This window comes from Notolepis coatsorum, assembly GCF_963971535.1.
Source record: "Notolepis coatsorum genome assembly, chromosome: 13".
In the NCBI taxonomy this organism is placed as follows: Eukaryota; Metazoa; Chordata; class Actinopteri; order Aulopiformes; family Paralepididae; genus Notolepis; species Notolepis coatsorum.
In genome coordinates this window covers 62,316,560-62,342,867 of record NC_140177.1, presented here as the reverse complement: position 1 = coordinate 62,342,867, position 26,308 = coordinate 62,316,560, and the positions used below count along the sequence as shown (strand labels likewise).

Below are 26,308 nucleotides of genomic sequence, written 5' to 3'. Positions count from 1 at the left end.
AGTAACGGAGGGGACTTGTGCTATGTATGACTTAGTCCACATTGCAGCCGGCTTGTGGGAGGCAAGAAACCGCGTTCGTGACAGGGGAGGGTTGAATTGGATGATACGAAAATTGGGATGGGAGAAAATATAGAAAAGTGGATAAAAAAAAACAAATCTAGTTCCCTTAACACTTTAGTTGCCAAAGGACGAGTTTAGGCGTCCTTCCCCGCCATGCTCAAGTTGCCGAAGACGCCGTAACTCGTCTTTGATATCAATATTTCAAAAATCTGTGATCGGAATCATATTTCCTTTCCGGGGCCCTGAGACACAAGTGTGATCTCCTCTCAATCCTCTAGCGGTTCAAGACCGCCATCTGGTGGCCGATCGGCAGATCGAAAAAAACGGATGTTACCTTTAACCCGGCAGGACTCACTCCATATGTGGTCCGGGCACTCGCTAATGTTAGAGAGACTCAGTCTTCACACAGTGAACATCGATCGCTGCAAATAACTCGAAAAAACAACATGATTTGGACGTATATATTATTATACAACCTGGAAATGGACCGGGTATTTCAACATCCCATAATGGAAAACTGTCTACCCCACGCTGATTGCCCAACGGCCCGCGGAGACTGGGGTGAGTTTTAGCGTGTAATATTACCGTGTTCGACACTAACTGCTATGATGAACATTTGACCCACATTAGATGAATGGTAAAACGTTGCCCACGGAATTATAAACGATCCCCCGCCCATCCGGTCAATATCAGATGATACGTAGAAACTTCTAGAAGTACGTCCAATTGAAATTTTTGATCTCGCACAGATTCCTACCAAACTGTATTTCATCATCAATATAATGTATTTGGGGCTATAAATCACGTTCTGGAGAAAGCTGCAGAAAGAGATGAAAACATACTTATACTTTAGATCATATTTTAGTATGAATATGTGAATGAAAAAGTTTAACGTTGCTACACCATGAACAATACATATAGGACCTTGAATGGGCCCTAATAATGGCAATCTAGCAATAGAATTTAAAAAGTTATAGCCCTGCAAAGAAGGGGAACTTCTCCATGTTAAATAGAGCTGGCAACGGATGGTATATCATGAATTTAACCTTAGGCAATCAAAGTGTTAAAACGCTAACGCTATTAGAAAAATATATTCAGTGGAGGTTAAAATAAGAATATGACTTGGCCTGACTTGCTTTAATCCCTGAGGAGGTGATGTTACCAGTCAGTATGCTCTCTATTGTGCATGAGTAGAAGTTCTTAAGGATCTTCTGACTCACTTTGAACGTCCTTAGGCTCTGCCGTGCCTTCTTTACTACACTGTCAATGTGTGTGCTCCATGTCAAGTCCTCGGATATGTGGACTCTTGAGGTACTACTTGTAAAACATGTCACTCTCTCGACCGGTGCCCAGTCGATGCTGAGGGGGCTGTAGTCCCTGGCCCCCGACCTCCTAAAATCCACAATAATCTCTTTCGTTTGACTGACGTTCAGGGAGAGGCTGTTCTCCCGGCACCACAGCGCCAGGTTCTCTACCTCTCCCAGATAGGCCCTCTCGTCGTTTGCAGAGATCAAGCCCAGAACAAATCAGTTGAAATGTTTTAAATCGGTCAAAATCGGCTACAGCATCCTCATACAAAACATCCTTTTTTGTATGGGTTTTCTATAGGGATGTGAACAACACCGTTTTTTGCTCGTCGATGTGTAGGAGGCATCTACAAACAAGTTTTTTATGATTCTGGTGTAGACCTATTGTCTATTGGCTTAAAAGATGTGGCTTAATGCACTACAAAATCTATCTCAATGTAAGGTTATTTTCCCAGATAGGCCTTTTGAACATTTTCAATAGGCTATTTTGGCTAACAGTAAAGTTTGTATAGGTCATTAAAAAAGAAAAAGACAAAAAAAAAGTCTTTAGTAGGGGTGCAACGGTATGTACACCGTTCGGCACGACCTCCCCGGTTCGGGGCGTGTGTGTATTGTTCGGTTCACGGGATGAGCACAAATTAAAATCTTCATTTGGCACGGAACCGGGAGAGGTGACGTGCCGGCATGCTCAGCTGGCAGCAGGTGCTAGTCAGTTTGTGGAAATGGCAAGCGCAATATATTATAAATCAATCTTCATTACGACTTTAAAAACATAGCCATTAACATTACATAGGCCTACACACATCATAACGTTAACGTTAGCACGGTTTGTACAACAACACAACGCACGTTTTAACTATGGTAGCTCGCCAGCTCTAATACAGCCAACCTGAAATGTTACCGTAGCTACTAGCTAGCAGAGGAGAAAATGGGAGTCTGAGAGGCGGGGTGTTTAAAGACAATGATAGGCGTTTATTCAACGTCCAAGAAGGCTAACGTACAACTGTGTTTACTAACTCCGACTATTGCCGCTTTTCCACTGCATGTTATCAACTAGATTCAACTCCGGTAACATTATAGTCGAGAAGGTCTGTGACGCTAAACTGTCCGTGCGGACACCACAACCCATATAGTTCCAACTCAACAAATTACGTTAATCCACCACAGTTTCACAATAATTACTGTGTTGCACTCAATATTTAAATAATGTTAGTCTCTAAATAAATGTAGACGGACAATGTACGTATTTTAAAAATAGAATGAACAGAGCAGTGTTGTTTTGAAACGGTACAGTGTGTGTTGTGTTAGTTTGATGTATGCTGCATGTTATATTGATGGCCTTCTAATTTGTTTGTTTATTTATTTATTTTCAATAACCGTGACACTTTTCCTTTTGATAAGAAATCCAGCCATATTCCTTTCATTGTATTTCAAATACTGCACTTTAATTTCAAGCGGAAAACTAATCTTTCCATTAACACTTTGAGTGCCAGCAGGGGGGCGCGCGATTGAGTGCCACCGCTTAAGTCAATGAGACGGCGAGCACATTTGCGAACGCATAAACTATATCTTAAATTATGGCTATGTGTCTAATACGCCCGTCTCTTATCAATGACTTGCTTGCAAACTGATTGTTTTTTCATCGGTACATTTCCGTTTTATACTGTTTTGAATACGAGTATAGTTTTGGAGATTTCTAGTAATTCCAGAGAAAGACGCGATAATAGCCCTTTAGTGTAATACACAAAACACGTTGTCATTCTGGGCGGTCAGGTGGCGTAGCGGAGATTGCGTTCATCACCAACACCGGAGACGCTGGATTCGCCTGTTCGAATCCAGCTCACAGCGCCGCCGTTGTCACCAGCTTGGCTGACAGTTCACACTAATACAATTGGCTGTATTAGAGGGTGGGAAAGCTGGCACGGTGGGTCCGGGTCATTGTAAACAGCGACTCCTACAGTTCGGTCGGGGCGCCTGCTCAGCCCGGATAGGATCTAAGGGGGGTAGTGTCATCCTTCCACACGTTACACCCTCTCAGTGAGAGTCCGCGCTGCCAGGTGAAAAGAAGCGGTTGATTTGCTAGACGTGTGTCGGGGGAAGTACGTGATAGCCTCCACTCTCCCAGACCGACTGGGGGGTAAGTGCGCAGCGACCAGGAAGGCGATTGGGAATTGGCATAACGACTAACATTTGGGATGGGAGAAAATCTGAGAAAAAAAGGAGGGGGGGAAAAGATCAAAAAAAAAAAACACGTTGTCATTTTTCGTCTGATTTATGAATCGTTTTCAAATAAACGCTAGATTATCGATAGTATGTGTCCTTATGCACGATACAGAAGCAGGCTGAAAAATCGCTTGCTTGGCACCAAACGGCACGCGCACACACACGTTGTGATTGCTGTGAAAAAAACATCTGATTAACCCAAGACTGGTAACAGAGTCCTTACCTCACATCAGATGTTTTGCAAAAAGCGTAATCCAATTCCTGATCGCCATTCCAAATATTGATCGTGTTTATTGATCCAACGTTATAGTCCAAAACACATAATCCACGCTGCCCTGAGTGTCCCCAGTCCATCTGTTGTAACGATACTGCATGGCCGAGAAGGAAAACCTGGACCGGAGTAATTTTTTTTTGATGCACATCCCCAGTCAATCCAATCCAATGATGTGCAATACCATCCGGGAGACGATAGGCGGCGGTATTTGCCCTTTTGCGAGCTCGGACCCATTCTCAACAGTAACATCAGGTTGGATGGATGAAAATGAATGGATATCGCTAATAAAAGAAATAACGATTAAAACCCGACTATACTCGTGATTGGCACTCAAGCGATGGCGAGTTAACCCGACTATACTCGGGGTCGGCGCTGAATGTCTTAAGAGGTTAAGAGATAGAAACACAAAATATGCTGTAAGAACTGTCAAGACATCTGGCATACATTTTTCTTTTGCATGGTAGACACTTTTTTTTATATATATATATTTGTATTTCTTTGTATACACAAAACGAGACAAATACAATAACAAGACCTCACAATACCACAATAATAACAACAATGACATTAGCAATAACAAAAATAATAAACGCAGAACATGATGATTGGTATTGTTAGTATGAGTAGAATTTTAATAACATTACATTGATCCAATGTAAATCTGATATTTAGCATGTCAAATAATTATTATGATGGTAACTTATTTCTGCGTTTTCTTTTCTTTTGTTTTCTTTTATTAAAAATAAATAAATAGCCACGTGTCTTTATAGTTCTCACAGCAAATTATGTGTTTCTACCTCTTAACAGAAAACGTTCTGTGGGGCTTTTTACTTAGCATACTAAATCTAGTCATTAATCATTAATGAGTTAAGCAGTTGTGTCAAGTAATGCTTTGACTCAAACTGTCCAGCGCAGCAGCTCCAACGTGATACTGAGATTATGCCACTCAACCATCATCTTCTCCGTCTTTATTTCCCCAGGATTCTGTTTGGGGTGGGACAGGATCTTCATCACTCTACCAGTCCAACCACATGAGCCTCCAGCAGCCACGCTTTGAGACCGTCACCTCAGGGAAGAAGAAGAAAAAACAGAAGATGGTCCGTGCAGACCCCAGCCTACTAGGTGAGTGAAATCATCCTCGCTATTCAACTTAACATTCTAATGAAGATGTCACACTGGCTAATGGCCATTGCACCCTATAGAGTTAGGGGGGAAAAACCTCACACCTGAAAGGGTTAAATTCTAGGGGTGTTTCGATACATTGTGACACGATACATTGCGATACTAAAATGGGATGATATGGACCATGGAATGTGACGATAGTATTGTTCGATACTTTTATTTTATTGTCCATGGCAAACCGGGAAGCGACGTTTCTGCTGGCTGATGGCTTTACTAGACAGATGTTATATTTTAGCAGTATTTTGTACGTTTGCCATGTTGTTTAAAGCATTAGTGATAGAATGAATGCTTTTGTTCCCGGAAATAACGTTTGCCTGCTCCGACTCCCAGCTAGCTGTTAGCAATGACAGCAGCCAGTTAACGTCCTTGTTTGATTATCTCATGTTTTCTATTAAGTAAAAACAAAATCATATGTTAACGTGGAAGCTCAGTAGTCTATTAATAGTTGAATAGTTCCCAGTGACTATCGAATAGCAATTTTGTGAGTTTTGCCCATCCCTAGTTTGAAGCATTGGTTAGCTAGTAGCTACAAGACGCTCGCTGGCTGAGCTCTCGTGAGTAGTACAGAAGATGTCAACGCACTGGATTTAGTTGTTAATCTGTCACGAAACGTTTTCGGCTATCCAGCCTTCAGCCAGACGAGTTTTTTTTTTGGGGCGCTCTACAGTGAAACATCATGAGGTTGGGTGAGTGGAAGAAGATTTATTTGTCCCGAACCGCCGTGGTGCAAGTAACGTTAGTTAGTAGTAGTAGTATTCGGTTGGAGCTGTTCACGTGTCGGGTTGATCAGTGTAGGAGATAATTTTTTACTTTGTTGCCCAGAGGCTTATGACTGGATTATATGTCATTTGTGCCCATCTACATTTTGCGATGTGGACGATTCTGCATCAATGCAGTGACAGAACATAATCAATTTATTATAGCCTACTAACGTTGATGTGTTAAAAACTTAAAAATAATTCCGGTTTGCTATTTTAGTCGCTCACTGTGGAGCCTTGACTTTAGGCACATAGCGCGCATATAACATAGAACATTTGCGCAAAAATTGCTGCGGTGAAAAATGGTTATGAAAAGTTAGACGTACGTAGTACCTACTTACTGGTCACAGGAGTCTTCAATAACGTTTGGATGGTAATCCATTTTGTGAATCCATTTGTTTGAACAACATATTTGTTGGCAGACGGCTCCTGCTATCTTAACGTTAGCAAGCTAAGCATGCATAGCATGACCTGTGTAATGTTAAGTAACTTGTGTTCCGCTGGGAAAGACTGTTCATCACTGCATATAACTTGGTTTAATCCAAACGTCCATTCAGAAACTTTGTATTATGAAATAAGACATTCTGCAATATCTGTGACTTCCTATGCCTTGGTCTGTGTTCAGCTGACACTGTTGACACGCCCACTACGCAAAGCTAGTGCTCCGGTCATGCATCCACTCAACTCATAGAAAATACAGCATCAGGCACAATTTATTGAACCGTTTTTAACAGCTGGGTATCGAGATACCTTTCTAGTATCTGTATCATGCAACACTAGTAAAGACATTTATTTTGACATTCTGATTTAAGAACTTTCTAAAGAAAAGTTAATTTATCTGACTGCTTGTATTAATTGATGAAGACGGATAATAAAATTGAGGGTGTAATATATTATTGAGATGCATCAAGAATAAGATGCATCATAGAATCGAATAGAGTTGAATCGTGGACAGCTGAATCGTAATCTAATCGTGAGGCCAGTGAAGATTCACAGCTCTAATCTACACTAGGCTTGTGGGTTAATGTAGGCTTACAGGTGTGTATTTTCTTGTGCGCACTGGCTTCTAGGTTGTCTTTGCGTGTTTTGTTATCCATTAGTCATTTTCTGACTTAAAAATTATAATTGATATATAATTATTATAAATCTTTTTTGTACGATTTGAATTAATTGAGTTCTATAAAACAGGCTTCTTCACATGTTGTTGGCTCCTGTGTTGAATGCTGTATTGTTCCTGAGTAGCACCGCTGTGCTCAGCGCACTCACTAATGCTTGTTTCTTGTCCTGTGATTCCACAGGTTTTTCTGTGAATGCGTCATCTGAGAGATTGAATATGGGTGAGATTGAGACTGTGGATGACTAAGGGACCGCTGCCAACCAACCTCACTGACTGTATCCGTTCAGATCAGCTGCCATGTCCCCCAGCCCCCCCGCCCCCACCCCCACATCCTTATCCTTAATTTTTTCTTTTAATCTACATCCTTTTGTTTAAGCTAATTCCAAACGCCATGCAATGACTGGAAGCAGGGGGTCTTCCACATTGTTAATGGCCTCTCCAATCAAATGAAACCTTGTTGAGATAAAGGGGCAGACAAAAAACGACCAATGAAACACTCAACCAGCCACCGAAGCAATCGGCAAGTTTCCAGTCCCCAAGAAGAAAGCTACAGAAGGGTTGTTGACATCAGTCGGCCACTGGCTGCTCAGCCCCTGCTTGTGTCATGCAGTTGAAATTTGCAATAATGACCAATTCCGAAATCTATCTTTGTCCCATGGAATGTTTAAAGTTTGGATATATTGGGGGGGAGGTGGGCGGGTTAATGGGAAAGTTAGAGATTTTATTCTTATGTTATTATTTTTTTTTTCTTTTTATTTATTGAAAGTTTTCCCACACTTGAATTCCCCCCTTCCCCCCCCCTCCCTGTTCTCAGCTGTTTGTTCATGGATGATGACATAGGACCCAAGGATTCATGCCCACTTATGTCCTGTTTTAAGGACATGTTTGAAAGTTCCAAGTAGTTATCTATTTCTTGTAAAATACTAGACTGTTTAAAGAATAAACTTTCAATTCTGCATCTGTATTATAATATATGGAAATGATGAACTGCTGGAGTCATACTTTTTTATTGCAGTATGAAATAAAACGGTCTCTTGTGTGGGCTGTTCACACCTCTCGTGTCTCAATGACTAGCAACGCCCCTGTGTAGCGCTCACTGGAAGCATAGTCGGATACATTACTACACTGCCGTTTCTTTGTTCCATACAACTGCAATGTATATTTTGGCATCCCAATTATTTTGTGAAAGGCTTTTGTTGGGAGGCTGTAGGTCTTTTGACTAAAATATGTGTCCCATTAAAGATGCTGTAAGTGGAATTATTTTGTTGAGAAGCTCTACATTCCGACAGTATAGAGTGTTTGGTCAGTAACATACATTTTCTTAAATTAAATTGGGAGAGGGGACTTGTAGATATTTATTATTATTTCAGTTCATCCTAAACCAAATGTTCTTACTGTACTGGCAGGTAATTGTACTTGTTTCAAGCACATTATTTGCTTAAAAATATATTAATTTCGTTTTTTTCCAGTCAGATTTCTCTCCCGATTGGAACTGGGAGACCCACGTTACTGGCCTATATCAGTGATTGCTGTCGGAATGCAGAGCTATTATTTTAACACTTGTTAAAAAAAAAACCTTTAAGCAATCTCGAACCTCGCCACCTACGGTTGTGATTGGAGGATCAAGAAAAGAGGACAGGGTTTGAGATGGGTCAATAGTCGATGTAACCACTGTGTCCTAACCCTTTGTCAAAAGTATTCATCGTTTTCAGAAAGTGTCTTCTCATCCATTACACCTAACATGGATTTCAAAAGTAAGGGTTTGAATTCCGTTTTGACTAGTCATCAGGCATTGATGATCAGGGCAGGGTTCAGTTCACTTTCAACCAATTCACGGCAAAGATTAAAGTTTTAATATAGAAGCTACTTGGCCACGTGAAGGTTGCCATATCCAAATGGATGAGAAATAATTGAAAACGAATGCTCTGATTATAAGCAAGTGAGTTGCGATTTTCCGTTTGCATCTCGAGTGGAAAGTGAATTGATCACAACCTTGCCGGTAATGGTTTTAAATCCAGCATGAGATGTTACACCCTTTGATCACTAATGTGGAGGAGCCAGTAGCAGAGTCTTTACCCCTAGGCCCATGTGACGGCCCCGCTTTTCTTTTTTTCCCTTTACGATGACCACTTTTGACTATTTGTGATATACTTACATACAATACTCTGGCATAATTTATTTCTGAAATATCTCATTACAAAAATGTTCCCCAATAATAATTATGACTAAATCTATAAAGAAGACTGGTAAGACTGCATCGTTCTTCAAATATTTGAGTACCGGGAAAAAAGAACGATGAGTTATTTAATTATACCTGAGCTTTGTCCTGGAGGAGCACGATCAACAAGACGGGGGGGGGGGGGGGGGTTGTCACTGTCCTGTAAAAAGAATCCATCCACAGCACAAACCAAAAGGTGAATATCAAACATATTCTCATCTTGGTCTTCTCTCTGTACCCTGATTTCATACTCTTGTGCACACAATCAGACTTTTCTTCTCCCTCTCAGGTCTCCCAAATACGTCATGAGATGGATGCAAACCGAGAAGGAACGGTACGGTGAACAAGAGCAGTGTGTATAGATCAGGCCGAGGTCAGCTACAGAGGGTTTGCACCCCCGCCATGTCGGTGGTCAGAGTGGAGTATGGAGTGGGTGGGCGCGCCGGTGATGAGCTGACACAGTCTACACACTGTCAGACAGTCCTCTACACACCCGCCCAGCCCCTCCTCTCACCCTACCAACTGCCCACCTTTCTCTCCCCTTTTTCCGCTTTTTCTACTGCTTCTCCCTGAGCCCACACCTTATTAGCCCATGCTTGAGGAGCTCTGGAGACGCTGTGCTCTCTCACTCTCATCCACCCCAGGCACCACGATGGTTCCCAGCAGCAGTATGTGCAGATTCCTCCTCTTGGCTCTCCTAGGCTTCCTGGTGGCCACCGTACATACAGGTAAGTTGGGGCTTCTCGTCATCTCTCTCACAGACCGCTTGGCTCTGATTCGTACAACACAACGACAAGTACAGAAGATTCTATGTATGTAGGAGTTGGCGTTGATGGAGTGGAAATGGAAGACAATGTTTTTTTTTTCCCATGTCACTTTTTTAAAGGTAAACCGTTTGGATTGCGGTTGTTTGGTATGATTATGATGTGAAGAAAATAGCTTCAGCTTTTGATTAATTGAGATTTTTCTCTTAAGGAATGAGGTAGTGACATCACACGGGTAAAATTAGGAAGAAATTGTAATACCATTTATGCACCTTCTGTTTATTTTGTAGGAAAACAATCGAATGTAAACATATAATATCCATATTTTTGATAGCTGGACTTGAGTTGACACTGAAATGTTGTTGGTAACTCGCTACACTTGTACTTTATGTTTTTTTACATTATTATGCTACTCTGTTGATATTTAGTCCTTTACCAGTCAAAGCTTGAGGCCTGTATACGTGTCATTTCCCCCCCTCTATTGACCCAGAGGCCTGGATGTGAGAACCCTCTCCCCCCGGGTCTAAATGATGCAGTTGTTGAAGCCAGTGCAGGTTCTGAGAGTCCTGAAAGCTGCTCTTTGACAAACAAGATGACTCCGCTGCTTTCATAATGCCCCATGTTTATAACTCGTCTGAAATGGAATATTCACTGCGGTCTGACTTAAGTAAATGATTGAGCGTAGCTGAAGTGTTTCTATATACTATTCATTTTGGATTGAAGTGACTGGGGGTAGAATTCCAAAAGCTTCTTTCAGTCTTATAGTTAGATTACGGAAGTGACAGTTAAAAGCAGAACTTAAAATCACAGATGAAATAGTGTAGTAGGCTAGAGCAGTAAGGCTTTGCTCTAGTGTTGAAATGGGTGTGAAAAAAAACATTAAGTGTCGATAGTGGTGTCTTATCGGACTCCACTTTATCTACAGTTAGATGCAAAGGTATTGGGACAGTCATGTCGTATTGATTGTTTTTCCTCTGCACTGACCAAATCTGTACCTCAAATCAAACATACTATGAGGTTTAATTTAAAAATGTCTGCTTTTATTTCATATATTATTATTTTTTTAATAGCCTCTATGTTGAAGTACATTGTGTCATAACAACACAAGTATTGATTTGTCAGGCAGAATTACACCTATTTTAAAAATAGATCATTGTTCAAAACCTTTTAATACATTCTATCTACAGATGTGTTGATGTCCAAGTGGCACATGTAAATATTCATAACAATGTAGAACACATGAGCCATTTGAAATACCTGACCAGTCTGTCTTGATATTGGGAAACTTGATTCATTGGATGGTGTTGTTCTAATGTTCTAATAAAAGAAAAAGGCCATTTGAAATGAAAGCAGACATTCTGAACCCTCATCGTTGTTTGATTTGAAATGCACGTTTGATCAGCACGGGGGGAAACGAGCTATTTGACATCACTGTTTACATCAAACTATAGAGTTGCCTGATAAGTCTCTGGTTAAGACACCACTATCAACACACTTTTTACACCATTCTTTCTCTTTCATTTGTTCATTATTTTCTTCCACTTTCTCTTGTTCCTTCCTTCTTTTCTTTCTGTGCTTCGTTCACTCTTGTCACTCACAACTCTATGATACGCCTGAGGAGGAGAGGCATGGGAAGGACAGGATTGAAAGAGTTCTATTATATATCCAGGGGACTCCACACAGCTGGGACTTGTTAGGGCCGTGGAAAGGTCGGGGAGACCCCAGCACACATAGTACAGCAGCTCTCAGGCCCAAAGGTCATTCAGGGCAGAGGTGAGGAGGACAGAAGGAATGCAGAATGGTGATGATGATGATGATGATGGTGGTGGCCTTCCTCTGACAAGAAGGAACACAGTAGCTGGGAGCTGGCACCTTGACGGGGCATACTAGGTTATTGTCATAGCAACAAGCTTTTCAATTCAACTATGACTGATCAGCTTTTCACAAAATGTCTTGACTGTCTCACTTCTTTAGAGTGGATTGTCGATCGAGAATTGACCTATTCTCAAACTGCCCTCTTTTCATTGATCCTCCAATCGCAACTGTTGCTTTCAGAAGCTTGTCCGTAGATAGTAGAGTAACAGTTGTGATGAGTTTGAGATAGGTCAACTGACTAGTTTATATTATCTCAAACCTACGCTGCTGACCTATAGATAGAAGATAGCAAATTATACATTTGTTTAACCATGTACACAAAAATGTAAATTTAACAAATTATTTAATTCTGTGATAACTGCTAAGTGATCAAATCATTTATTTAATTTTTTCTTTAATACATTTTTTTGTATGTGCTTATAACAAGTACAAATGTCTTGGAATAATGCATATCACACCTGTTCCAAGATTGTCACTTTGAAAAAACCATTGAACCAAGCTGAATTATATTGCAATTTGCAACAAGTGAAATTATCTCACGTCACTGATATAATATTTCACTTATTTCAAGAATATTATGGTAGGGTACAGTATAATACAGGAGTAAATCATTTGTTAAGATAGATAAATATACTATTTCACCATAGCCACAAAATAGTAATTTCAGTGTTCGTTGGTAAGCTGTGGTTAGGGTTAAGGGTTTCTTTGTAAGCATCGTTGCATCCTTCACTTTGTCTGTTGAACTGCTGCTTGTATGTAAAGCATGTACTGTACATGACACAATCTACACTGCCTACATGTTACTCCTCAGGGTTGGCAGGTGTGTTATCTACTCAGGTGACAGGACAGTGACATGGGTGAAGTCAATGTGTTGTCTCACACTGCTGGCACTTAAACTCACACTGCTGGCAACTTAAACTCAAAGATTCAGCATGAAAAACAACCGCCATGATTGAATCATCGGGAGAATGGGTTGCTCTGTGAGATTTCTCACAGCGTGACTAATGTCTAGTGTCTGATCTTCCTCAAAACAGCTCATAGGGAGAGAATGTGAGGCTATATATCTTTCACCAGTCGTACGTCTAGTATGCCTTTCTCTAGACTGTTGTGCAATTCTGTACTAAATCATCGAACAACAAATATCCTCTCAGATTTATTTGTTAATTTATGGATCCCCATTAGTCTACACCCATGGGTGAAAGACTATTCTTCCTGGGGTCCTACACAACCTACAACATTACAGTACATTACAGTAACAAAAAAAAACAATAAACACCTTAGCCTAAGCACATTCTCAACATCTTCAAAATCTCACAAAAAAACACAAAGGCTCTAACCACAAATACAATACTAACTAAACTAACAATACTAACTAAATAAATCGGTAACTCAACTGTATTTCACCATTCATAACAGCGTCTTCAACTTTTTCTTAAAAAGTTAATTTGTTGCTGATCATCATTATCTTCACAGGTACACAATTCCAGTATGCAGCAGCTCTATACATTACGGTTCTCTTAAGTGCATTTGTTCTTGGTAGAGGTAGAGTAAAATGAAGACCCACGGCATGTCTGGTGACATAGCCATGTCTAGTATTGGTGGGTTGTAGTTCTGACCACAAAGACTTAGGTTTACCAATTTTATAAATATTAAACAAAAATGTTACAAGGCTGCATGCCAGCCTCTGATCCCCTCTAAGCCAAGACAGAGCGGCATGCGTTCCCCGAACACTGCTCCTCACAGAGCAGCGGAGGGCGAGACGTGCCGCTCTGTTCTGAGCGAGCTGAAGTTTCTCCAGATCCCGCTTTGAAGTGCTCTACCAAATTGTTGTCGCAAGATGTGTGTCCTTGCGACATATCTGCTCAAATGGAGGGACCTGGTGTGTATTGGTTTTGGGATACTTACAAGTAGGGCTGCAACGATTAGTCGACATAATCGACGACGAGGAATTGTTGCGTCAATTAGTCGTTTTTACACTACCTATCTTTGTGAAAGTGGCTTCTCGGCTCTGGTCCAGCTGAAGACTTCTTAGCTTAACATAACAGACCGACAGTAAGTTTGGGGGAACTAATGGGATAACTGGGGATGTTGTTTGGTCCTGACTCCTGACAAGAGTCTCAAAGTCTGGGGTGATGGTAGACAAGCAACTCTGAGGTCATGCTCAATGTCCAATCTGTTACTCTGCTCTGTCTTCAGCTGGACCAGAGCTGATAAGCCACTTTCACAAAGATAGGTAGTGCAAAAAAATTATAAAAAATAAAGTCGACAGATTAGTCGACTAATCGGAAAAAATAATCGACAGATTATTCGACTACCAAAATAGTCATTAGTTGCAGCCCTACTTACAAGGTCCTTCCTAATGGTCCCACCTAAACGTGGAGGTTTGAGGACCATAGCTTTACAGTATGAGCTCATCACCAATGCAGGAACTGGAAATGGAGCTCTGTAATGGAAACCCTCTTTACAACTGACTTCCCCCTACTTCACTGTATTGGTCTACACCAGCTTACAAACTATGGCAGTCTCAAAAACACTGGGCATTTGTAAAGTCCCATGGTCTGTTCCAGAGTGGAAAGGAAAGGAGACCCCCACCTGAAGGGGGGGGGGGGTCAGGCAAGGACACAAGCACCACCGGGAGGTTGGGGGTTACTGCTCCTTCAGTGGCAGGGTGGCGTTCACATACACCTGTTTGCACATTTTGTCATCTCTCTGGCTGGTGTGAAATCCTGACTGCAGAGGCCAAAGCCACAAACAAATGTGTGCCTGTGTTTTTAGTGTCTGAAATAAGCCTTTCCTACCCGCCGCCATGTATTTACGTCTGGAACTGTGTTCGGTGGAAGACGAGGCGGGTCGGACAATTGATTGACAGGTCAGCTTGTGTCTTCGGAAGGAGCACCTAGTGGCTTGGTCTCGCCTAATTAGAAGTGGGTCAGAGCGAGGGATGACGAACATTCTTCTAGAAGTTTTAGTCACCTGTAAGACCAGAGTCTTCATTACTGGAAACACCATGGTCATTTTTCTCTTCTTCATTAAATGGAGCTGTACAGAAGGCACAACCTTTCCACACACAGACCGCTTAATAAACAAGTTTGTTTGACGTCCAGTGCCCCAGCCGCTGCCTGGTTTGGGCCTGGCCAGCCGTTACTGGTTGCAGCCTGCTGCCCTCCATGACCGCACAAGCGGCCTTTTGTGCCCTGGGCTGAAGGCCTCATTGATGGCTGTTCTGGCCTGGGGCCCAGGCCTCCGCTACCTTCAGCCAGCTCCAACACAGGAAGCTGCGCACACTACTCCAAATCAACAAGGCAGCATCAAAAATACCCACAGCCTATTAGACATTAGAACTGCTTATCATAAAGATCAGGGCTGTAGTTTGTGGGGTTTTGTTGTGTGTTGCTGTGTTTCAGTAGATTTTCTTTTTGAGGCTCTGCTTTCAGTTGAAGTCCACAGCTGACGTTAAGATGATTGATTTCCTGAAATCACATGATGTTAATTTCCTCTTTCGTCACCTTTGATGTTTTATACCACATTATAGACACTTTTCAAATGGCAGGACTTTGACAAAGATGTAACATGACTAGTGAGGACAGGTTGCAAAGTGTCAGAATGCAGCAGGGTGAGGGAGTTTAGAGTGGGCGTCAGAAGCTGCAAAGTAAATATGTAGGTTGCACATTAAATAAACTGGGTGTAAATATGTTTGGTGTATGGTTTTGTTGGTATGCGAGGCGTGAGGGTAGGACGAGCGAGTCAGTGAGCATGTGAAAGGGTGGGCTTGTGCGTGTGGACAGTTTGTTTTTCTGGGAGCATTGGGACCGAAATTTCCCCTTGTTCCGTTTGAATTTCAAAAGCCAGGTCGTACACAGCTCTGCACTTGAGAAAAAGCTGCTACCACACTACACAGACGCCATTTAGCCTCCCGACTGAGCATCTCCAAAAGCCAGTCGTAACCTATGGTCTTGATGGATGTCGCAGGAAAGCTAAAAGAGAAGGCAGAAAAGAGAGAAGTAGGTCATGGCTTCCATGGAGGTGTGAAAAGTCTCACTGCTGCTTCATGCTTTAACCAGAGGGATGAGACTGAAGAGATGCACAAGGAGGGGTGTCACACACGGAGGATAGATTGTCAGAGGACAAGAATTGAAGGAGGTAGAGAATATTTTATATATAGATATTTTATTTTGATCATAGACCTAGAATAACAAATACATTTTTATTTGTCTGTTTTGACCTTTTTTAGTGCGTTTTTTCTTTTCTCCATTTTCATCATGTCACTGAGCTGTATTTAACTCTGGAATCTGACCGAATTTATTTATTAGACTCGACAGATCAACAATATAAGGATCCTGTTCAAACAGTGTCATGTCTCTTGTGCTTTAATAGTGTCATGTATGTCTCTTGTCCCCTGTTTTGTCTTGGATGTGTAAGTGCAGATGTTTGCCGTATTCATGCATTAAAGGGGAACTATTTTACTATTTCTTTCACTATTTGGGCACCTTTACACAATTCCTGTGAGTCTATGGAACACCTCTAAGTTTTTTTTCCAAAAAAATTCATTGTTTTGTATTTCTATAATCAAGTACTCAAAAACAGCATTTTTCTACCTCAAGATCTTAAGCCGTTTTGAGGTTGGGCTCCAACCACTGTGTGGCCTGGTGCCAACTGCCACATCAACTGCCACATTATTATGCAGCTGAGAAATCTCTGACATCACAGATATGCACATTTTCAGATGACTCAGTTCAGTGAGGGTGAATATTGTGAGAGGAGAATTGGAAGAATGCGCCAATATGAGAATTAGAGACATAGATCCTATTAATATAAGTCGACATAGCTAGGAAACAATGCTAAACACTGAAAAAGGCAATTTATAAGATAGTTCCCCTTTAAATTGCCCCTTGCAGGACTAATCAAGTTTTTTTAATTGAATTGAATAGAATTGAATGTGCAGAGATAATTTGCTGGACAATTCAAACCTATTAATCATTAACTGCTTAAACAAATTTATTTGTGCCATTCTCAAATTCCATAGCTTTTAATGGCCAGTTGCCATTGTTACATCATCATTAGAACATTCAGTTTATTCTTAAAATGCTAGCTCAAATTTGAGATTGTACACCTCAAAGTAGGGCTGGGCGATATGACTATATTATATAAATATCGGGTACAGTTCATTAACGATACACTTTTTAAATGTATCGTGGATATCGTGATGTTTTGCCCAAGAGGATTGTGTCGCGTCAATCTGGTCCACACGTTCAAACTTTTGAACAACGCCGCCCCCACACACACACTACTGCATCAAAGTTACTACTTATGATTAACAAAGGCATTCGTTTTGTGGCATTAACGTTATATAGTTACACGTTCAATAACATCAGCGTATTTACCCGAACATAGCAACGTCCGAGGTCGACCTAGATAGATGGCAAGCATTACTCGTTCATATCTCAGCCCATGCTGAGTTGTGCCCATTCTGCGGTCTGTTAATAAAGTTTTCAATCAGACAGATGTATGGAAAGGCTTTTATTATAACATTCGTTGCAGTAAAATCATTATGCCTCGTTTAGTCATCCTGCGGAGCTAAACGTCGGCCGCGGGGAGCTACCGTTGTCGTTGAGCTCTCGTCAAAATCAATGGCGGATATAGCGGAAGTAAACAATTAATACGCACTTGCCGATTGGTGCTAAGAACAGCAGGGCGGGTGCAAGCGGTGTGACGTAATTGGCAGACTCGACTGTCAATCAAAATTATTCTGTTTGCTGTCTGAATGAATGAAAACTTTATTAACAGATTGCAGAATGGGTACAATACAGTACAGCTCAATACAACAACAGTGGACTGGAGGATGAAGACCAGAAAAAGACTTTCGGCTTTTTTACATAAGGGTCCTCCATTTTCAATTCATCAAAACATTTAGAGACATACAAATATACAGTAGTTTCATAAAAATTCTAAAATGCTATTTATTGATTGATTGATTGATTGATTTAAAACGTTATTAACATATTGCAGAATGGGTACAGTACAGCTCGATACATACAATTGTTAAGGGGATGCAGACCAGAGAAAGACTTTCATCTTGTTTACATCAGGCTCCCCCATTTTCAATTAATCATATTTCATATTTAAATCATATAATATCTCATTGCTAAATATATGCAATATATAATCTAATAATCCAATAATCTAAATCTAATATATAATATAAAAATGCTAAATGCATGGGTATTTTATTTTGTCTTTAATGTTAGCTTGCAAACTCAAATACTGTCTTGGTAAGCCTCATAATGAATTGTTTGGGGAAAAAAAGAAAAACATCGTGATGTGTATCGTGTATCGCCGAAAGGTCAGAAAATATCGTGATATCATATTTAGGCCATATCGCCCAGCCCTACCTCAAAGGGTTAAGCACATAGGCGGGGAGTTACCTGTAGCGCATATGGACAGAATGTTCATCTTCTACAAAGACATCTTTATACCCTGGCCTAAACCGTTGGCCTGGGGAGACAGAGCCAGGCTGTTAGACTCATCAAAGACAGGGGCCATGTATGTAGCCCTGCATCCCAAGGCCTCCTGTCCAGAGAGTAGCCAAACAGGGCTATTAACTAAGCCACATACCAACCTCATCAGCGAAACTACTGCCTTACAGAGTAGCCAAACAGGACTATTGGCTAAGCCGTGTACCTACCTCATCACTGAAACTACTGCTTTACAGAGTAGTCAAACAGGACCATTAGCTAAACTGCACCACAGCAGTGTTAATTTAGTCAACGGAAATTATGACTAAATATGGTCATCGTAGATTTTTCCCCTGACGACAACGAGACATTACGCTAACACATTAACTGCCACGCTTCTATCCATCAATGTATGATCACTGCCACCAGTCTAAGCCTATGGAGATGTTCACCTTCTTTGCAGGGCTATAACTTTTTTAATTGTATTGCTAAATTGACATTACTATGGCCCATTCAACATCGATTATCTATCGTTCAGGATGTAGGAATGTTATACTTTTTCATTCATATATTCATACGAAAATACCGTCTAGAATATAAGTATGTTTTTATCGTTTTCTGCAGTAATTCCTAGAACGCTAGTTATAGGCCTAAACGCATAATATAGATTATCGATTGCAGTTTATTCGCGATACACGCTATATTAAAAAATCCAACTGAATATGATCCTAAACGTTATGACTCATCATGCGCGGATGAAAGGGGGGGGGGGGGTTATAATTCCGTGATCGTCAGTAAATGCTTTATGTAGTATGGGTGATATATTGATCAGAGCGGTTTGCATTGAAAAGAATAAACAATCAAGCTGAAAGTAACGTTACTGTCCTCTTACCGTTCGCCGATGAGACTGGAAGAAAAAGATCCCGCTTATTTGACATCGATCGACTAGATCCATTTCCGGTTTGTATGGCGCATTTGTATGGCGCAATAAACGCCCAAATCATATCGATTATTGAGTTATGGCAGCGATCCATATACACGGATGTGTGTCTAGAGTCCCGCAACAATATGTGACTGCCGGACGGATTTCCCAGATGCACCGAGATCACCAGAGATCCATTTCCGGTTGTAACTCGCCCGATCATCCACCAGGCGGCGGTATTGAAGCGTTGCACGGTTGTGCTGAGTCCCACTGTCTCAGCCGAGGCTGGGTGGCGGAATTATGAATACCATGGCGAAAAAATGAAATATGATCTTTATGCCGGTGGATGTGTTAATGGAGATCATGTGACACTAACGTGACTAAATGATTCATGCAATGTCGCTGACTAAAAACAATGACACAAAATGTCGTTTACAAAATAAAATCTTGCCGAAATATCTTCATTTTAAGACTAGACAAAATAATTATAACTTATAATAATTAATGTTATTATTAGTGCAGCATTTCCGTTTCCTATGTGTGCAGCACAAGCGCTTTAATTAATTTCCTCACCCGTATTATTTGTTCTTAGCCAGCATTCTAGATAGCAGTAACTGCACACGGTTTAATGGAACAATGGCAGGGCAACTGGGTCTCGATGTAACCAATGTAACCGAGGAATAGGAGTCATAGGCGGTGTGTCGAAAGACAACGCTAAACGTTTATCAACTTCAACGTCAACACTCTGTTTACTTGCTAGCTAACAGGAACTTGTTTGCAGACAGGAAATTAACAAACAAATTATTGTCCGTGCAGAACCCTTATCCCCAACACATAGTTCCGTGGGTGAATTATGTTGATCCACCACAATAGAACACATTAAATAGCTTACATAAGTCTAACCAGCTAGCACAAATGTTAGTTTGTTTTTGTTTAGAAAAAGCTCACGCCAACTTATAAGGCTGTAACTGAGTAACTGGCGAGACTAAACAAAAAAGACTAAATCGAGACTAAACAAAAAAGACTAAAACTAAAATGCTCAGACCTGTAGTAGTTGACAAAAACTTGTCTAAACAAAAAATAGATAAAGGTGACTAAATATGATGAAAACAAAAAAGAGCATTTGAGACATGACTAAAACTAAAATAAAAAATTGCTGACGAAATTAACACTGCCGCATACTGACCTCGTCAGCTAAACTACAGCCTTACAGAGAGTAGCCAAACGGGGCTATTAGCGAAGCCGCGTACCGACCTCATCAGTGAAACTACTGCCTTACGTAATCATACCAGCAAGTTGGAGTCTTCTTTTGTCTTTGCACTACGTTTTTCTGTTTTGAAGGCAATCAAGTACAATTATTCATAGTATTCCTTGTAGACATATTGGCAAGCAAACACCAGGTGATTGTAATCAAATAATGGGTGACATTAGATGACAACCAATGAGCTGTGGCTCTGCTCCACATTAGGACGGCATGATACGTTATGAGAATACAATGAATAAGTGTGTGTGTGTGTTTTTCTACCATTGTAGAGGTCAAATAATTACTTAATTTGACGATTCATACTAGAGTTACTGTTTTGAAGAGGAAAGGCGTGGTTAAAAACACACCGTTTTGTGTTTGATTCCCAGAGACCATTGGAGACCCTGTCCCGACTCTGCAGGGGGATAATCAGGACACGCTATCTGGAGGAGGAGCCTATGATGTCACCACCAAAGACCCCTTCCAAGACATGACTGAGCGCTCTTTCACCTACGACTACGATGACACCACACACTCTCAAGCCATGGAGGAGGAGGAAGGTAAGAACGATGGCAACATGTCATGGAATGTGTTTCAATACCTCTCAATTTAAAGGTCCCATATTGTAGTCCTTTTCAAAGTTAAATAGGTCTTTTAACATGTCTTATGAAAACCACGGCTGGGTGCAAAATCTGACTGGCTTGTCTTATCAAAAGTCAAAGTTATGTTTATTGTAATTTTTCCATTTACATGGAAGCACGAGATACAGCACTCAGGTCTCGGTTATTATAGCCATTTGATGGATAAACTAGAATAAATACTCAAATAAATACTGATCCTCATGACAGACATACAAACTGATTGAATAAAAATCCAGTAAAAACGAATCATTCAATAAAAACAACAAATTGATTCAATAGAAAACTAATCCATTCAATTTCACAGTTTTGAGTGTTAGTAGGCTCATCAGAGACCCAAATGTATGTGGACAAACTGTTTTTCACAATATGGGACCTTTAAGAATTCATATACAGGTATATTGTTCCTATGGGCAAGGACAGTCCAATCAATCAATATTTATGAACATGAACAAATCTAGAAACATAATAGGCTGTCCAAGACTGTAAGAAAAATATTGCTTAGCAGAATTACTTGATTTCCTGCTTGTCTCCTGCATATGACCCCAACCGAAACGATGTACAAAACATATCCTTTTAATTGGTCTCCAGAAGGGTTTAAATATTTGGGAATAAACATTACACCGCAACTAGAGAACTTGTACAGGGAAAACTATTGTCCTCTTATAGAAAAGATAAAAACTGATTTGTGTAAATGGTCCACGCTCCCATTATCTCTGCTGGGAAGAATAAATGTAATAAGAATGAACGTCCTTCCAAGACTAAATTTCCTTTTTCAAATGTTACCATGTTACTTATCTACAGAATTTTTCAAATCTATGAATAGACCCATCTCAAAATGTATTTGGTGCAACAAAATGCCTAGGATAAAGTTATTGACACTTATGAAACCAGAATCCATGGGAGGTCTCGGTCTCCCCAACCTCCAACATTATTTTTGGTCAGCCCAATTAAGAAATGTACTGTCATGGTCGTTGGGAAGACGGGACTCACAGTGGTTTCAGTTAGAAGCTAAATTTGTTGACCCGTTACCATTGGACTCTCATATTTATAAAACAATTTAAAAAGATAAGAAACGTAGGTAATTGCTTCACTGTTTTTAACACACTATGTGCTTGGAAGGACTGCTCAAAAAAACTGGGTATCACCAATTGTACCTCCATATACTCTCCTATCTATCACAATCCTGATCTAGATAAACATCTAAGATCAATTAATATACTCAAATGGGCTCAGTTGGGGATAAGTCAATTCAAAGACCTGTTTCATACAAATATGCAGTTAAAATCATTTATGGATTTAAGAACAGAATATGCCATCCCAAATACTGATTTCTTTAAATATTTACAAATGAGAAACATTATACACATACTGAGAAGAGAAAATAAACTAAGACTAGAATTACATGAAATAGAAGAAATACTAATGTCATCGACCACAATTAAAGGTAAAATTAGTGAATTTTATGACATCTTCTTCAAAGAATGTCACTCATCTTTTTTGCCTTTGTTGAGGATCTGGGAGACAGACCTAACCATGAAATTTGCAGAAAATACATGGCTAAATATTTGTGATAGAATACACTTTCCATTTACAAGTAACAAAATCAAAGAAGCAAATTTTAAATTTATCCATAAATTGTATTTAACTCCAATAAAAATGCATAAAATGTCTAGAGATAATTCAATAAACTGTCCTAGATGTAAAACTAACGAAGGAACATTTCTACACATGTTTTGGCACTGTGATAAACTAAAACGATTCTTGAATTGTATTCATTTATTTACAAAATCTGTATTAGAAACGGAATTTGACTTGTCCCCATGTGCCTATTTACTTAATGAATTACCAGAGATCCAGATGGATCCAAAAAAATATAGACTGCTTATTGTTATAACATACTTTGCCAAGAAATGTATTCTCCTGTTTTGGAAAAATGACTCTTCGCCCACTTTTGAGATGTTTCAAGATCAGATATCCCAGCTTCTTCCATTGGAGAGATTGACCTTGGAGGAGCGCGGCCGGGGGTGGATGTTCCGGGACCTTTGGTCTCCGCTGTTTTCTCGATTGAGCAGAGGGGCTGTTGATTGATACGGCTAGTGGCGGTATGTGAATATATCCGCATGCTGTCGCTGGCCGTGTCGATTGGTGGTTTTGCTGTTTGGTTGGGGGAGGGGTGGGGGCCGGGGGTCTTGGGATGTCTATCCCCGGTTGTGTATTTTTTGGAGGTGGGTTTCCCTAGTGGAAGAAGTTGTACAACAGACGCGTAAGAGGCCTGTCTGTTGTATAACAATGATGTTGTTGTTGTCATTGTTATTATTTATTATTGTTTATTTAAAAATACGTATGAGAAAAAATGAACGGTGTAAACAATATCATTAACACTGAATATAAAAATATGAGAAAAGCAAACAAGACGCGGTCTCGGATTGGTGGGGGCTCCTGATTCGAGGTCTTGGTGAGTCGGAGTGTTAAAGAGGCATGATGCTCTGGCTCGCTGGGGCGCCGGATTTGGGGTCCTCACGGGGTATGAACCTTGGTTGTCGATACTGGAGATGACGGGTGCTCAAGTAATCTCGCCTTATGGTACATACATGTGGGTATATGCATGTATATATGTATATATATGTATGTGTGTATGTATATATATATATATATTCTTATTAATTTATATATTTAATTTATACATGACTATTTTATTTTTCATTATTCTGATTTAACTGATGGTCTTGTCATTGTCGTTATTATTATTATTATTATTACTGTTATTGTCCTGTGATGTCTTGTTTATTAGTATTGTTATTGTATTGTATTGTCTTGTTTCATGTTGAAAAGGGAAAATAAAGAAACTGTGAAAAAAAAAAAAAAAAAATTGATTTCCTGCATTTCTGGCACATAGGAATATGTAAGATATCTCTAATTGAGAAAATTGGATTGTGTCTTACATATTTGTCTATTGACCCCAAACAAACAAAAAACAGTAAAGGTAATGGATCAGAGTGGTTTATGTTCCACTCCGTTCCACTCATGAAAGTTATTGGTGTGTGTGCAGGAGTCCTTGGGCCCGGGGCTATTACCGCCATCGTCATAGCAGTGTTCCTGGGAGCATCTGTCCTACTGGCCCTCATCGTCATCACACTCAGGAAGTTCACCGCCTCCTAGAGTCAATAGTTCCTGTCTGTCTCTCTCTCTCTCTCTCTCTCTCTGTCCCTTTGTCCCTTTATCCTTTATCTCTCACTCTGGATGCTGAAGAATGTGGCAGGTCCCTTTGTCCATGAATAGCAGCTAAAGATATCTGTTGTTCTTCAAAGTCTTTGGCTTCGGTTACACTTGTCATTTCAATGTGATTTAAGATCCTCATGCTGTATCCACACTTGGCTCATGTGTGTCGTGTCTCCTGTGGCTGGACTGTGTCTGCATTACTTCTTCCCCACACTTCCCCTCCACCTCTTTACGTCGCTCATGTGCGCGTTGTGGCTGGATTGCGTCCAGACTCCAGACTATGTCTGACTGATTTTGATCACAATCCAAGCCTCACCACCCGAGGACACGGTCTGGCCCGTTGTGTCACAATGCGACCAAAATCCGACGTGGGATAGTCCACCTGATGGTTAACGAGTCCCAGTGATGGGATGATAGAAGTGGCATTGAAACAACAAAGTGTAGCCGGTGTAACCAAGGCTTTTGTTCCAAACTGTATTTGTTGCCACACTTGTCCACTAGTGACTAAGGGTACAATGTGAGAAACTGGCTGGTTCTTCCAGTGCAAAGGCATATCAATGAAATAGTTATTATTTTCTTTGTTTGTTTGTTTCAGCTTTACTTAACTTGTGATTTTCTACAGTTAATCATTTTAAATGTCGGTCTAGCGTTCTGGTCTGTTTGCAGATGAAGCTAGGGTCTGTTTTCTTTATTGCAGTTTTGGGTCTTCTTGACGTGTTTGTTGTTTGTGATATATCCCGCTTGTATTTGCTTGTTTCTCTTAATGGAAAGGGTGTGAGGGTGTGAGAGTGTGAACATGTCAGCATGTCAGCCCGTCCTGGTTTTTGTGTACTTTTCACTCTGACCAAACATTCATGTATATTTCAGGTTCACGTATTTGCACAGAAAATAATCCTCATTTTACACAGTTAGTATTTGACGCTCAGAATGCTCTCCCAAATGTTCCATTGGAGCTTCCATTTACACGTTTGGAAGAAAACAAATACATGCGTTTGCTCTTTCTCTTCACTTATACAAACATTTGTCGAGACGAAATAAGAAAACATTTCAATAAGAAAATGCAGGCATCTTCAATGAATGTAAACAGAAAGGGTTGTTTGTTACACCTGCAGAGTAAACATTAAGTTAGTTAAGAATGAAGGATGTATCTGCCTGTGTATTTGCTTGAGAATTAATGTGTGTGTGTTGTGTGTGTGGTTGTGTCCCACGAGAGGGGGTTTGTGCATGTTTTTTTTTGTTTTTTTTTCATATGCACAATACTTTGATTGTTTTATGTCTTTTTAGAATAGTGCCATTCTCTGTATTCTTCAGTGGCCTCTTCAATCAATGAAGCATCATCATTTCCCCACAGTAATATCACTGCCTATTTAAACCGTTTGACATTTATGTGGAGTAATTCAATAAATCACTGCCAAATGTCTTTGATTTGTGTAGGACTTTTTTTTTTTTCAAAACACACTCACCTCCAAGGGCTTATGGAGAACAAAGTCTAAAAAAAATTCATAGAGGACAAAGTCATATTTATAGAGGACAAAGTCATATTTATAGAGGATAAAGTATTTGGTGTTATGTGGAGTGGAGATGCAGTATACTTATTTAAGGTTTACAGTACAGACCAGTGTTGTAGTCGAGTCACTAAATCTCGAGTCAGAGTCAAGTCCCCAGTGTTCGAGTCCGAGTCACCAAAGAAGAGCCTGAGTCGAGTCCGAGTCAAGTCCCCATTATCCTAGTCTTGAGTCCAAGTCATCAAGGTTGAGTCCACTCCACTCTATTAACATGTCTGAGTCCTCGTCTGCACCTTCCGAGTCTGAATACAGTCGATGCTCGAGTCCAAGTCCGAGTCATCAGTGTTCAAGTTCAAGTCGAGTCACGAGTCCTGAAAATCAGTCCAGGACTTGGACTCGAGTACTAGAACACTGGTACAGACAGGCATTGCAGTGTGATTGTCCACTGGAAGATGAGATGGTTTATAGACATTCTAAAATAACCCAAGTTTATTTCCTGTTGCAATTTTTGCTAATACAATAGTTGACCGGAAATACATTTGGGTCCT

The 26,308-nt window shown here is 40.4% G+C and overlaps 2 protein-coding genes across 10 annotated transcripts in view; both read left to right on the top strand.

Moving 5' to 3' along the window:
• The window catches only part of gigyf2 (GRB10 interacting GYF protein 2), a 78,715-nt gene extending 70,838 nt beyond the window's left edge, over positions 1–7,877 (top strand). For all 8 annotated transcript variants that reach the window (XM_084327452.1, XM_084327450.1, XM_084327446.1 and 5 more), the window contains 2 exons: positions 4,845–4,986; positions 7,103–7,877. In XM_084327452.1, the coding sequence (XP_084183578.1) occupies positions 4,845–4,986; positions 7,103–7,167 (207 nt within the window). In that variant the 3' untranslated portion in view covers positions 7,168–7,877. The remainder of the gene's footprint in view (positions 1–4,844; positions 4,987–7,102) is intronic.
• A 1,577-nt stretch (positions 7,878–9,454) lies between these two features.
• snorc (secondary ossification center associated regulator of chondrocyte maturation) lies at positions 9,455–25,675 on the top strand. Of its 2 annotated transcripts, XM_084327459.1 has the most exons (4): positions 9,455–9,473; positions 9,784–9,867; positions 20,785–20,955; positions 24,086–25,675. In XM_084327459.1, the coding sequence occupies exons 2-4, from the start codon at positions 9,792–9,794 to the stop codon at positions 24,193–24,195; spliced, it is 357 nt and encodes a 118-aa protein (XP_084183585.1). In that variant the 5' UTR covers positions 9,455–9,473; positions 9,784–9,791; the 3' UTR covers positions 24,196–25,675. The 2 variants fall into 2 exon arrangements, with proteins under 2 accessions (XP_084183585.1, XP_084183584.1); XM_084327458.1 differs by lacking the exon at positions 9,455–9,473 and having other exon boundaries at positions 9,710–9,867.
• Positions 25,676–26,308: the final 633 nt, after the last annotated feature.